Genomic DNA, 15,537 nt, shown 5'->3' with positions numbered 1-15,537 from the left:
AATTAAATATTAGTGATCATGATTGACTAGAGTAGCTTCTCTGTGCAAACATAAAAAGGTCTCATTTGACATCACTCATTGATTTGAACAAAACGTGTTGCAATGGGGAATTTCAAGGAGCTCAGTGCAGATCTGAAAAAGAGTAGAATGGTACCAAAACATCCTGTGAGCGCAACTTCTCCCAACCATCCAAGAACATTTTGGTGGCAAACATGCATGATGGAGTACCGTGCCATATGGGAAAAGTGATAACTAAGAAGCTCAGGGAACAAAACACCGACATTTTGGGTCTACAGCCAGGAAACTCCCCAGGCCTAAATCCCACTAAGAACTTGTGGTCAGTCTTCAAGAGGCGGTTGGACAAACAAAAACCCCCAAATTCTGACAAACTCCAAGCATTGATTATGCAAGAATGGGCTGCTATCAGTCAGGATTTGGCCCAGAAGTTGATTGACAGCAGCCAGGGCGATTTACAGAGGTCTTGAAAAAGGACCAACACTGCAAATATTGACTCTTGCATAAACTTATTGTAAATGTCAATAAAAGCCGTTGACACTTATGAAATGCTAGTAATTATACTTCAGTATACCATAGAAACCCATCCATCCATCGTCCAAACCGCTTATCCTTCTGGGTCACGGGGAGTCCGGAGCCTTTCTCGGAAGCTACAGTATTGGCGCGAGGCAGGGAACAACCCCAGATGGGTGGCCAGCCCAACACAGTACCATAGAAACATCTGTCAAAAAGATCTACAAACACTGAAGCAACAAACTTTGTGAAAATCAATACTTGTCATTCTCAAAACTTTTGGCGATGCCAGTACAATTCATTCAGTGTAATGGCATTGAATATATTATTATAGATATATATCTAAACCACTGTGACTGTTTTCATTATTTATACTATCCCCCAAAGGGTGTGGAGGATCCTGACTGGCCTGCACAGAGCCCTGACCTCAACCTGATAGAACACCTTTAGGATGAATTAGAGCGGAGAGTGTGAGCCAGGCCTTCTTGTCCAACAGCAGTGCCTGACCTCAAAAATGCTCTCCTGGACGAATGGTCAAAAATTCCCATAAACACCCTCCTAAACTTTGTGGGCAGCCTTCCCAGAAGAGTTGAAGCTGTTATAGCTTCAAAGGGTGGGTCAACTCCATATTAAAGCCTATGTATTAAGAATGGGATGTCATTAAAGTTCATGTGTGTGTAAAGGCAGGTGCCCCGATACTTTTGGTAATATAATGTAGATCGTCATGTATAAGTGTGTAAATTTGCATGGTGTTACTGAGGTTCAGTTCAGTTAAAGTAATGGTTGTTATGGGGGGGGTGAGGTTCAGAAATGTCACTGGGATAGAAGCTGTCTTTCAACATGGTCATGCAGGCATACAGGGTTCTGTAGTATTTGCCGGATGGTAGAGGAGCAAAGGTGCTGTGGCTGGGATGGGTGGGGTCTTTGCAGATGTTCATGGCTTTGTGGCAGTACTGGATTCTGTGAATTTCTTCCAGTGATGCTAGCTGTGAGTCAGTGACTTTCTGTGCTGCAGGGCTTTCCTGTTCCCAATGGTGCTGCCTGGGTAACATGCTGTAAAGCAATATTGCAAATTGATCCTATTGTGCCTTTCAAGTGGTAAATGTAAAAATAACCTAATCATGGGTGTTGTTGCGTCCAATCCCTCGGGGGTATAGCCTGAGTTTTTCACCCCCGATGCCAGTCTTCTTGTAAAAAAACAAAAAGCCCTGGGTAAACTTGACACAGCTCCTGATATTTTTCAATAGCTAGACATGCCCCTGAACCAAATATACAGCTTGAATACTTCAAATTCCATACTTTGCTTTCACTCTCCCACTTATATCTTCCACAATATATTCCTTCATGCATATATAATAAAAGCTATGAACAGACGTTTCCTTCAATTCTAATTAAATATTAAAGCAATAAGTTGTTATTCTGTCCCAAACTGAATCAATTTCCTTCCATCCATCCATTTTCCAAACCGCTTCTCCTACTGGGTCGCGGGGGGTCCGGAGCCTATCCCGGAAGTAATGGGCATGAGGCAGGGAACAACCCAGGATGGGGGGGGCAGCCCATCGCTGGGCACACTCACGCACCATTCACTCTCACATGCATTCCTACGGGCAATTTAGCAAGTCCAATTAGCCTCAGCATGTTTTTGGACTGTGGGGGGAAACCGGAGTACCCGGAGGAAACCCCACGACGACATGGGGAGAACATGCAAACTCCACACACATGTGACCCAGGCGGAGATTCGAACCCAGGTCCCAGAGGTGTGAGGCAACAGTGCTAACCACTGCACCACCATGCCGCCCCTATATATATATATATATATATATAAAAACACATACACACACATTTTACTTTTATAATGCATCTGTATCTGTATTTATAGTTAATTAGTTTATCCTTAACTAACGGGTTTCTACAAGCTTGTTCTAAATGGTATCTTACTGTATTCCTACAGTAACAATAAAGATATCTTTTCCATCTTATAATAATCAGCATGGCCCTAAGAGATGAAGTTTGGCTGGAGTGTGGTCTCTCAACTCCCCACTGTACATGCTGTGCACCCTGTGAAGCAATGGCTTACTGATTAGAGTGTTCCCTGCTTGTGCCCTTTGGTTTCTGTGAGGCTACATACTCACTGGAAACCTTGACAGTACAAGCAAGACAGATTACATGCAGCAACGCAAACATAAAAAGATCCCAATCTTTTCACAGGCTACTGGAATTTAAACAAATAAAATGACGAATCTTGAAAGACAGACAAAAAATATATAACTCCTTGTTTTCAAACACTTGGTGGTATTCCAGTGCAGGACAAATCAATTCAAAAGTCAAGGGTTACGTCTTAACAGGCAAGACTTTATTTGTAACCGCAGGTTTAAAGTAAAACATTTGTAATCAGAAGTGTTCCATGGCTGTGGAACCTTGAGGTGTTTAAGGCATAGTAATTAAGGTAATGAATGAACAAGGAACATTCTGCTATGAGGGTGGTTTCTTCCAATCAGTAATACTTCAAAATCCATGCTTTGTTTTCAGCTCTTCCACTTTGGCGATATATTCCTTCACTGCATCTTCTTTGCTCATACCTACAGAAAGGTAAATATGAAACTCGATGAAAGTAAAACAGATACTATTTTAAATAATCACATTCAATTTCAAAATGCCATTAGATTAATGTGCTTTAGATCTTGCCTTTCTTTGAAGACCAAGCATCCCATTTAGCCTTGCCTGTGAAGTCAAACATACCAGGACGAGCTGCAGAAACAAATCCCAGGCGAATGTGATCAAAAGCAGCAGTGAAAATCAGTCATCGAGCTTCTTTGAACGGTTTATGCCAACTAACAATTGCATCAATACCTTTATAGATAAATTTAGGTGAAGAGCAGCATAAATGCAAAAGTACTTCACATCAGCTATGAACACCTCATTCAGTTCAAACCTAGTATTAAAAGCGAAGAGTAGATTCTGTGCCAAACTGAACCAACTTCCATAGAGCTTAAAATTTACGCTGCTACAAAAACTGCATGTAAAACACATCTAGGACTAGGATTTAGGGTTAAAAGTAATGTATAATGTATGGCAGGGGTAACAAATCTCATCCAGAAAGGGCCGCTGTGTATGTAGGTTCTCACTACAACTCCTTAACTGACTGGCTGAGGAGTCCTCACACCTGGATTTGAACAGCTGACATAAAGGTTACCCTAAAAACCTGCATACACATCAGTCCCTTGCATACAATATTGACCACCCCAGATGTATGAGGTAATGAATGTTTCTAAAGCAAACAGTCTATAGATGGTTGGATGAGGAAACCAAAAACTTAAGCACATACATGTGTTTACGTCACCAACTGTAGCCTGTTTGAATAGACTGTAGATCTCAAGCATCTCTTCATCATTAGGTTTTTCCTTTAAATTCTTCACCTCTTCTGCAGCCTTGTCAAAGTCAGCCTAGAGAAGTTCAAACACGATTAAACATAAAACAAAACACATAGCCTCAATAATTTACAGTACTTTCCCAGGCAACAGGAACACAATTAAAATAAAACCAGAAAATAAGGTAAGCAGGTAATAAGCATAGCTGCCCCCCTGGGAAAAAGGAACAAAAAAACATGTAATTTGAAAAGCAAGTCCACCATTCAAACCAAGCGTGAAACCTGAGTGTTTTATGTCATAAAGCCATACCACTGGTATTTAGCATATATGGGGAAAACACATAGCACACCTACAGCACATCCTTAAATCATTGAAGATTTCCTGAAACTGAGCTGAAATGTTCAAATTGCAATTAACCTAGTCAGGGTCACAGGTCTGAAGAACATACCAGGCAGCATATGGAAGGAACATCACAGGTGTACTCCCAGCATGGGATCGCGCGCACGCACGCACGCACACAATGGGCAATTTAAAGGCACTAATTAACCTAGCTGCATTTTTGTACTGTGGAAGAAAACCCACAACACAAAGAAAAAGACACCTCCACACACATAATGGATGTGAGATTCAAACCCCCAACCCCAAAGGTATGTGAGAAGAGTGCTTAAATTAGCCATTTAATTATTTCTTACTCACACAGGTTTCAAAAAAGGCACAGCGGAAAAATCCAACCTATCAATCATTTTTTTATGCCTGCTTGTCCTATGCAGGGTCATGGAGATCTGGAGCCTAACCCAGAATATTATGGGTACAAAGCAGGGAATAACTCAGGATGAGACCCCAACCAATTTCATTACACACATACACACATTCACACCAACAGACAATTTGGAAACTCCAAATCACCTAAGCATGTTTTTGGACTGTGGGAGGAAAATGGAGAACACAAGGGAGACCCCACAATGGCGGAGAGAACCTGCAAATCCCACATGCTGAGACTTGAACCCTGGTCCCCAACAGTGCAAACTACTGTGCCATTGTGCTGCCCCCACCCTAAGAACAAGCACTTTAAAATGATGTTTTTCCATTTCTTAAACCCATCTGTATTGGTGTAGGTGTCAAACTAGCTGTAAGGCAATGGGAGGAGGTATGCAGCTCTCTGAACAGAAGAGGAAGCAATTTATATCATCCCACAATGAACTTTTTGATAAAGACAAGCTCAACTTGTTTCAACTGATGTGCCAGTGGGGAAGTTTTTATTTGCAATTTAATTTGTTAAGGATATTTTTTTCAGACAAACTGACCATTAACTAAACAAGCTGGTTAGAAGCAGTACATAATTTCTGGATGATGTTGAATAAAAAGATTCTGAAGGTATCCTAAATTAAATATACAAAGGACAGAGGATTCCCAATAAAGCAAAATAACTGATGATAATAATTATTAATTAATAATAATAATAATAATAATAATAATAAACAATAAAACACACTAGTGCCTCTGTTCACGACTAAGGACTAGTGATTCAGCACTACTAATATTGGTGAACTTTTGGTAATGAAATGCGCATAGCCTAATTCAGGGCACAAGAGCAGTTGAATTAATCTCTTAATTAAAAAAAAAAAAAAAAAAAAAAACAGACTAATATACAATAATCTACTTGCAACCCCCTCCAACTTTGACTTGATTTTCGACTTTTTATAATAAAAACCAACCCACTCCCTATCACGACGTCCAGAGTATGAAATCCTGTATTAAAAATGAAGTTCCAATAACTCAGAATTAAAACATTCAGTTAGAACCAAATTTCATTTCCTTTTGCTTACAATAACCTGTCGTACTACGAACGTTGCAATGTGTGATGAAGAATCAGCATTACGATTGCAGAACAAGGCTGCAATCTAATCTTACTTGCACAACATAATGCACTTAAAAAAATACAGACTATTGCTTTGGGGTGTCGCGGTCAGTCTAAAACAGATATATCTTGTGGGTATTTCGACATAATTACACATAAATTCATTCTCTATGCCAAAATGCATTTACAGCATATAAATCTGTCATACGGAACCGGCGAAGAGGCATCTTAAAAAGGCAAAGCTTTAATATGTTGGCGAAGACGGAATGTCGCTATCAGGTTCAGTCCATCTTTCAAAATCGATTCCAGTGCCATCGCACATTATGGGCAGTTTCGAAATAGGAGTTCATCTAACATGCAGTCTTAGGTTTGCAGAAATAAACCCGAAGTATCCGGAGAACAACCGCGCATCACGGAATGCACATACAAACTGCACAGGCACACAAAGCAGATGAATAGAAAGCTCCAAACTGACAACCCCACCCGTAACACAACTGTCAGACATAACGCAAGCTCAGTCACTCAAAGCAAAACGAATCAACACTTTTGGTAAAGTTCAATGAAAAATCTTTGGTCATAGATGACATTTTATTTTAATAATAAAATTCGGATCAAAACTACCATTAAACAATACAAATTCATTTGGCCACTTAAAAACAGAAACGTCCTGAGCTCCTTTACGAAATGCTTTCACCGCCCGAAAATTTAAAGCGGAGCTAATATAAAACGTGGTTTTCTAAAATCTACGTAACACGTAAAAACGTGAGACAAAGTTCTTCAGTCGAATCTTGATTCCAGCATGATGAACATAAAGGTCTGTTGCAGTTCGCTTAGTTTATTAATATTTTACGGTACAACACGCAGCTAAAGCAGACATAAACATACTGCTTGTGGATATGTTTAAAAAGAACTTATATAACATGCAGACCTGAGACATGTTTCTTCCAATCCTTTTTGACCGCTATACGTTGACTGTTACAAAACACGATTCTCCTCCTAGTTCTAAACCCACAAAATCGTTACCGCCTCTCTTTATATACTAGAAGTAGCATGGATATCTTCTAGAGGCCAATCGTAGTTATGGCATGTTCAGCGGTAAGATCACGCAGTTTTTCGGGATTGGCTGTACAACGCCCTCAAATCTCCTACGGGAGATCTGAAAGGATCCTACAAAATACGCGGAAGTTGGTCCGGCCAAGTGGGGCGTGAGTTAAAAAAAAAAAAAGTACTGAAATATCTCAGCCTTTTAACGCACATTGGGTATGCCTGTTTATGCAAAAAAAAAAGTATTTTCATATAGGGGAGAGTTAAATAACGACAAACAACTAAGCATATGATACAGTTGCAGTTAAAGTGTAAGTTTTGTACTGGTGGTTAACGTAGGAGCGAGCGTGTTAATTGCAACTAAGTGCAAGTAACATCCGGCATACAGAAACGATGACCTAGTTGGGCTTGTGAGCATACCATTCAGCCGCGGGTAGGACAAAACTGGGGCTAGCCTAACTTACGCACTTATTAGTAGTAATGGGATTTCCGGCTCTTTTCTGTGATCCAGATCATTTGGCTCAGCTCAGCAATAATAACAGGCTTTTTTGGCTCCCAAACTGTTTCTTATTTAGAACAGTTGTTGTGGCTTTTATAATTAATTGCTTTGACCTATGATTGGTGTGCACGTAATTACTTAAATTATTCAATGTAGTTATACTAAACCGTATAATTTCCAGAATACGATGATTTCACATTATGCTTGGTATAAAAATATTACTGTAAAAACATCACACACTATCACAGATATACATATTGAGCGTTTTATTTGTATTGTATTGATATTGTAAATCATTTAATTTATTTATATTTTATATGAGCTTTTTGCTACAAACTTTAAACACAATGCATCTAGTCCTTGTGCATTAAGGTATGTTACAATTCTAATGCTACTGTGATGTTCATATAAAATAAAATTAAATAATTAAATAAATAACAACCTATATAAAACGCAAACCATTCCAAACACCCATGATTGAACACTCTGGCGAAAAGATCATCCTATGCATTCATGAAAACAATGAAAAAAGAAAGAAAAAAATTAAATCGGTTTTCAGATGGATGAGTATTAGCGCTGACTTGTTCGTGACTGCAGTGAGCACTCCACAAGCCTTGCTGTTTTGAAGATGCTCTGACCAAGTCATCTAGCCACAACAGTCTCGCCCTTATCAATTTGTCCTGCGTCAACTACAAGTACTAAATGTTGGCTTATTGTCTAGTATATCCCAGACATTGACATGCACAATTTGTAAGTCAACTTTATTCGTTGCACACGGGCTGGTCGTAATGTTTTGGCTCATTGGTGTAATACACTATATTTACAAAAACATTGGTACACTCGTCTTCATCACTGAATTCAGGTGTTTCATTCAGACCCATTGCTAAAGGTGTATAAAATCAAGCACCTAGCCATGCAGTCAGGTTTGCAAACATTTGTGAAAGAATGGGTTGTGAAGAGCTCAGTGAATTCAAGCATGGAATTGTCGTATCATTCCATCTTTGCAATGAGTCAGTTTGTGAAATGTCTTCCCTGCTAGGTATTCCACGGTCTTATTCCACGGTAAGTGGACTTATTGCAAAGTAGAAGTGTTTACAAATGACAGAAACTCAGCCATGAAGTGACAGACCACTCAGAGTAACAGTGGGGTCACCAAGTGCTGAGGTGCATAGTGTGTAAAAGTAGCCAATGATGTGTTGAATCTACAGAGTTCCAAACTTCCTCTGGCATTAACCCCACTACAAAAACTGTGCACTGGGAGCTTCATTGAATGGGCTTCCGTGGCTGAGCAGCTGCATGCAAGCCTCCCATTACCAAGTGCAATGATAAGCGTCAGATGAAGTGATGTAAAGCAAGCTGCCACTGGACTCTGTAGCAGTGGAAACATGTACCGTGGAGTGACGAGTCACACTTTTCTACCGGCAGTATGAAGGAGGATTCTGGACTTGGTGGATGCCATGAGAATGTTACCTGCCTGACTGCATGGTGCCAACTGTAAAGTTTGGTAGAGGAGGGATAATGGTATGGGGTTGTTTTTCAGGAGTTGGGCTAGGCCCCTTAGTTCCAGTGAAGGGAACTCTTAATACTTCAGCCTACTAAGACATTTTGGGCAATTATATGCTTCCAGGTCTGTGGGAACAGTTTGGGGAAGGTCCTTTTCTGTTTCACTATGACTGTGCCCTAGTGCTCAAAGCAAGGTCCATAAAAATATGGTTGGGTGAGTTTGGTGTGGAAGAATTTGACTGGCCTGCATAGAGCCCTGATCTCAACCCTATCAAATACCTTTGGAATGATTTAGAATGGAGATTGGGAGTCAGGCCTTCATATCCACCATCAGTGCCTGATCTTACAAATGCCCTTCTGTAGGCAGGACCAACTTGTTATTGATGCCTATGGATTTAGAATGGGATGTCATTAAAATAAACCTTTGTAAGCACCAGTAGGTGTAATGGGCAGCTGTCCCAATACTCTTGTTCATATAGTGTATATAAATTTAATTCAACTGCAAGGCAGCACAGTCACACAGTATGTAGCACTGTGGCGTCATGCCTCCTGGGTTTTAGAATTTGATTGTTACTCTGGCTGTGTGTTTTCATGTTCTCTCTGTTATTCATGCTTTTGTATCTAATTAAGAGAGAAAGAAACTGATATTAAAAAAGTGAGTTTCATATGGATGTGAATTCTCTCCTAAAAAAAGTAATTTAACGTTACCCCATTAGGTGGCGCAAGATACACACTGTTAAGCTATCACTGTCATGACTTTCCAGCCCACCTGCAGCAACCGTAGCAGGTTAAAGTTTCTTCTTCATCTGTCTAAAACGCTTATTCTAAAAATGTACATTAAACAAATGAATGATTAAATTGTTCAGCAGTTGACCCTCCATGGACCACTTTTGACAGGTACGCTGAATACTGTATACTAACACATCAACTTCAAGAACTGACTGTTCACTTCCCTAAGATAATCAGTGGAAAGAATGTTACTATATCAAGATAATCAATGTTATTTACTTCACCTGTCAGAGTTTTTAATGTCATGGCTGATCTGTGTATATCCCCCCTATAATATGATCAGTGGATGGTCTCCTTGGGGTCAGAGGGCACCACCTTCCTGTGTGCCCCGATGGTAGCTTACCCTGAACCAACAGCTGGCCCAAGGAGGGCCAGAGCCAGGACAAAGATGACTATAGACATACTCAAGGCCCAGTTCCAGTGTCTGTGTGGGTTCAGTCACCCCGGAGAGCCATTACTGTGGCCTGTGTAGGCCACACAACACAATATTGTCAGTAAGGTGAGAGTCCCATCCTCTTGTACTACACTGAGCAAGAGGAAAGTACTCTCAGATAGTTATCCACGTCGGCACTAATGATGTCCGATTGAGGCAATCGGAGATCACAAAGGCAAATTTTAAAGAGGTGTGCAACATTGCGAAGAAGATGTGTGTGTCAGTAACGTGCTCTGGCCCCATCCCTGCTAGACGTGGCGATGAAATTTACAGCAGATTATCGTCGCTACATCGCTGGCTGTCGGAATGGTGCCCGATAAATGGTGTAGGTTATATAGACAACTGGAGGATGTTCTGGGGTAGGCCTGGGCTTTTGAAGAGGGACGGTATTCACCCCTCGCGGGCTGGTGCCGACCTCCTGTCTAAAAGCATAGCTCGTAGTCTACAGGCAAATCGCTGACTAACTAGAGCCAAGTCCAGGCGGCAGGCAAACCGGCATAACCGACCGCCTGCTAGTCGCTTAGAGTCGTCGCCTAGGGTTCATTTCATTGAGACTGTGTCTGCTCCCCGCGTCTTTAATCATGGAGGACTATTCCACCGTGGAGTGTGCCATAATAACTTAATTAAAATCACAATGAATCCGTTACTAGAAAACAGTTGTGATGCAATATTTAAACTTAAACTTGGACTTCTGAATATAAGATCACTGGCCCCTAAAGCACTATTAATAAATGAAATAATTACTGATTTTAGTCTTGGTGCCCTGTGCCTTACTGAGACCTGGCTTAAACCAGATGAATTCATGGCACTAAATGAATCTACTCCAGCGGAATACAGTTATAAGCATAACCCGCGACCAAATCGCAAAGGTGGTGGTGTTGCTGCAATTTTTCAGTCCAACTTAGGAGTGTCTGAGAAATGTGGTGTGAGTTTCAGCACATTTGAAACTCTTGTTCTTAGCCTTGCTGGCTCATCTCTTTCTAGTTCATCACCCCAAATCACCATGGTTATTGTGTATAGACCGCCTGGGCCGTACAGTGATTTTCTTAAGGAATTTGCTGATTTTTTAACAAACCTGGTGGTCAGTACTGACAAAGCCGTTATTGTGGGTGATTTTAACATTCATATGGAGAAGGATAATGATCCCTTAAAAACAGCGTTTGCAGCTATTCTTGACTCTGTAGGTGTATGTCAGAATGTAGTCGGGCCTACTCATGTCTGTAACCATACCCTTGATTTGATCATTAGTCATGGCATCCTGGTAGAACATGTGTCTATTATGCCACAGAGTCCTCTGCTCTCAGATCATTACTTGTTAACATTTGAAATCCAGTATAGCCTCCTGTTGACCACCACTCCAAAGTATAGAATCAGACGTTCTATTAAGGCACTAACTACAACAACATTTATGAAACAACTTCCACAGTCCTTTAGCCTTACATCTGAAGCATCGTGTGTAAATGAACTTGAACAGGCAACTTCAAACATGGAAAAATCCCTTCGCAGCACTCTAGATCTTGTGGCTCCACTTAGGAGTATAAAGCATAGCAATAACAAACCTGCCCCCTGGTACTCTGATAATACACGTGAACTCAAACAGGCATCACGCAAGCTAGAGCGAAAATGGCGCTCAACTAAACTGGAAGTTTTCAAATCTGCCTGGAAAGAGAGCCTCTCTAAATACAGACAAGCACTAGTAACTGCTCGGTCTGTGTATCTCTCCAGATTAATAGACATGAACAAAACCAATCCTAAATTCCTATTTGAATCCGTGGCTAGGATAACACAGAATTCCTCATTAAACTTGCAAATCCCACAAGCTCTTAAGAGTGATGACTTTCTTACATTTTTTAATGGTAAGATAACTACAATTAGACAGACTATACAGTGCACACCTTTACCTACTTACGGCTGCCTGCCTCCTGCTAGTCTTATGCCTACCAATAATGAGACCTTTGAATCATTCATTCCTATTACACACTCAGAACTTTTGAGCTTAATTTTCTCCTGTAAATCCTCTACTAGCCTTGTAGACCCAATTCCTACAAAATTCTTCAAGGAAATTGCACCACAGATTGGCACTACCGTGTTAAATGTGTTAAACTCTTCTCTTAGGCTTGGATATGTTCCAAAACCTTTTAAAATGGCTGTTATCAGACCCGTCCTAAAGAAACCAAATCTTGAACCCAGTGTTTTAGGAAACTATAGACCTATCTCAAATCTTCCTTTCATTTCAAAGATCATGGAAAAGGTTGTAGTTCGTCAGTTGTCCTCTTTCCTACAAAAAACTAATGCCAATGAATTATATCAGTCTGGCTTTAGACCAAACCATAGCACAGAAACTGCTCTAGTCAAAGTAATGAATGATCTACTTGTGGCTTCTGACCGTGGCTGTGTATCTCTGTTGGTATTGCTAGATTTAACTGCAGCGTTCGATACTGTGGACCATAATATCCTCTTGGACCGGTTAGAAGGTGTAGTTGGCATTACAGGGACAGCGCTCTCTTGGTTCCGCTCATATTTGTCTGATCGCTATCAGTATGCCCATGTGAACAATGAATCATCCAAGGCCACTAAAGTTGAATATGGTGTCCCACAGGGATCAGTCCTGGGCCCGCTACTGTTTACCCTATACATGCTACCTCTTGGTAACATTATTAGAAATCATGGTATTGGGTTTCATTGTTATGCAGATGATACACAGTTGTACATATCTGTTAACCCTGATGATATATCACTGCTATCTCGGTTAGAAGACTGTCTATTAGATATCCAGTGCTGGATGGCAAAAAATTTCCTTATGTTAAACACAGAAAAAACAGAAGTTCTGGTAATTGGTCCCAAGGCTGCTAGAAATAAGTTCCACCACCTCAACGTTGGTAACCTTCCTACACAACCTAACATGGTAGTTAGAAATCTTGGCGTTCTTGTCGATTCAGATCTATGCTTTGATGCTCACATAAGAAGTATTACTAGAACTGCATTTTATCATCTACGGAACATAGCCAAGCTTCGTAAGATGCTCTCACTTAATGATGCAGAAAAACTAATACATGCCTTTGTAAGTTCCAGACTGGATTACTGTAATGCCCTCCTATCGGGTTGCCCGTCTGGATCCTTGCATAAACTTCAGATGGTACAGAATGCTGCAGCCAGAGTTCTAACAAACACTAAAAAATTTGATCATATTACACCGGTCTTATCCTCTCTTCATTGGCTGCCAGTTAAGTCTCAAATTGACTATAAAATACTGCTATTAACTTATAAAGCACTAAATGGCCTTGCACCAGAATACCTTAGTGAACTGCTGACCACATACAACCCTCCACGCTTGCTTCGCTCTCAAGCCATGGGATATCTGTTAGTGCCTAGGGTAGAAAGAGCTACGGCAGGCTGCAGAGCTTTCTCCTACAAAGCTCCTCTGCTGTGGAATGGTCTTCCCCCGGATGTGCGGGTTTCAGGTTCACTCTCAATATTCAAGTCCAGACTAAAAACACACCTGTTTAGTTTAGCGTATAGGGACACTAGTTCTAGCCCTAGCTAACTCTTCACTCCCAGTCAGACCTGTAGTGTGAGGTGTAGAGCTGGGTGGGGATCGGTGCCATTGGCTTTGGATGAACTGGATTGTCAGTGCTGTCACTCTAGCTTTGCAATCTCTTGTGGAACTGGAGTGCTGACATTTCAGGGACTCCCCATGCCGGCATTCCCATTTGCCTCTCCCTCCTACTGATGCTGCCATAGCCATATCTGCCGGAGCTTGCAGATTGCACTTCATATTGTACTCACCTAGCTTTTAGCACTGCCAATAGCCTCCTCTACTATGCCTAATTGTACATTTATTTCCCCTACTCCTCCTGGGGGTGATGCCTGGAGACCTCAATCTATCAAGATATCCAGCACACCCGACCACCACCAGTGACGTCCCTGCATCCAGCTCGCCGTCCTGATCTTCCATGTATGACCCGCTGCCTTACCTCTGGTTGCCTGGCAATTGGAAGAAGACTCGGCTTCGGCATTGGCTTATCTTCCTTGCTCTCCTCTCTCTATTTGACTATCCCTGCCGGCCCCTGGAGGATGGGCTTCCCCTTTGAGTCTGGTCCCTCTCAAGGTTTCTTCCTTCTAGGGAGTTTTTCCTTGCCACTGTCGCCTATGGCTTACTCACTGGGGGCTTTGGGTGAGGATACTGTAAAGCGCTTTGAGACAATGCAATGTTGTGATAATGCGCTATATAAAAATAAATTTGTTGTTGTTGTTGAAAGGCAACCCCTCCACCTTTCAGACCAATAGCAGAGTTCTCAGGGATGTCTTTACAAATAACCATTTTTCTTTGTAATCACTCACAATCATCACGCTGTCAGAAAAAAGGATATAGCCTAGTACAGTATTGTTCCCCAAGGTACAAATAACATTAATGTACCTCCAATGGTACAAAATTCTTCCTCAGTCTATTTCTGTACCTTAAATTAGACTAAAAGGTACATTTACGTACAGCTAGGGTATAATTGGCAGAGCCTTGATGTTACAGCCTGAGTGACAAGTAATTGTACCCTCAAAGGTATAGACTGGTACTTTTTTTTCTGACGGTGCACAATAAATAAAAGACAAATTCACCATAGTGTCATTCATGCGCACTTTATTGCCTGCACATAAAAATGACAAACAACCTTCTTGGTCATTTTACAGCAATTAAGAAGCATCCATCTTTTGACAACCACAAAATCCAGATTTAACAAGGATTTGAAGCAGTTCAATTTATGAACTAATCTTTCCTTTTAAAAGGTGAATAAACTCCATTTGCAGATCTTATTTGCTTCTCCTAATGGACCTTGCGTATTTCCTTAACAGACAACTAGGAAAAGAACATTTTGTTAATCTTGAAACTATTTCATACTTTCACTTATGCACATAGGCATATATTCATACTGTACTCAGCAGTGTTGCTGAGGTCGATAGACCCTCACCATCTTGGGATGGGTCAGCTAAACTCTGTTAGAGGACAATATGGAAGTGCACATAATCATACAATGATATGCAAGACACTCATGCATGAACTTGTCACAGCAGTTCTCCCTGTATGCCCCCTCACTGCAGCTCCTCATTTTCTTTATGTAATGCATTTAGCACCATCAGGCAAAATCTGAGGAACATTCAATCACCTACAAAAGCATGGGGCTGTACTGTGACAGGAGAACCCACTGGGTAAATTTACCATTGCTCACTGGAAAAAAAACCACTGTATACATTGTAAGTCAGTGTTAATAATTTGTGGACAAAAATTTCGGACACCTCCCTCCCACATTCCAAAAATGACATTTTTTTAACTGTAAATATGACAAATCGAACATTTATGTAGGAACTTGTATCCTGGGGTGTTACTACCTCCTGGTTTTCCTCCAATTATAGGACGCCGCGACTGCAGTGCTCCTTTTTTTCTTTATAATAAATTCGATAAATTCATACTCTTCATACGCTACGCTCATATGTCTGTTTCCATTTTCAACGACGTAAAGAGCAG

At 40.9% G+C, this 15,537-nt stretch overlaps 1 protein-coding gene across 1 annotated transcript; it reads right to left on the bottom strand.

Moving 5' to 3' along the window:
* Window positions 1-2,859: 2,859 nt before the first annotated feature.
* Window positions 2,860-6,883, bottom strand: dbi (diazepam binding inhibitor (GABA receptor modulator, acyl-CoA binding protein)). The gene is made up of 4 exons (XM_049006037.1): window positions 6,683-6,883; window positions 3,854-3,971; window positions 3,214-3,276; window positions 2,860-3,107 (listed from the first exon to the last, which is right to left on the bottom strand). The coding sequence occupies exons 1-4, from the start codon at window positions 6,689-6,691 to the stop codon at window positions 3,034-3,036; spliced, it is 264 nt and encodes an 87-aa protein (XP_048861994.1). The 5' UTR covers window positions 6,692-6,883; the 3' UTR covers window positions 2,860-3,033.
* Window positions 6,884-15,537: the final 8,654 nt, after the last annotated feature.

Source organism: Brienomyrus brachyistius, chromosome 1 (genome assembly GCF_023856365.1).
Source record: "Brienomyrus brachyistius isolate T26 chromosome 1, BBRACH_0.4, whole genome shotgun sequence".
Taxonomy (NCBI): domain Eukaryota; kingdom Metazoa; phylum Chordata; class Actinopteri; order Osteoglossiformes; family Mormyridae; genus Brienomyrus; species Brienomyrus brachyistius.
The sequence above is the reverse complement of the archived record's forward strand: the minus strand, read 5'-3'. Positions and strand labels throughout refer to the sequence as shown.

Bases quoted from the DNA above. Each gene is read 5' to 3' on its own strand.
- dbi (XM_049006037.1), bottom strand. The intron at 3,277-3,853 runs GTATGTGCTTAA...TTGTTTCTGCAG, and splicing joins AGTTGGTGACGTAAACACAT to CTCGTCCTGGTATGTTTGAC. The intron at 3,108-3,213 runs GCAAGATCTAAA...ACCTTTCTGTAG, and splicing joins TGCTTGGTCTTCAAAGAAAG to GTATGAGCAAAGAAGATGCA.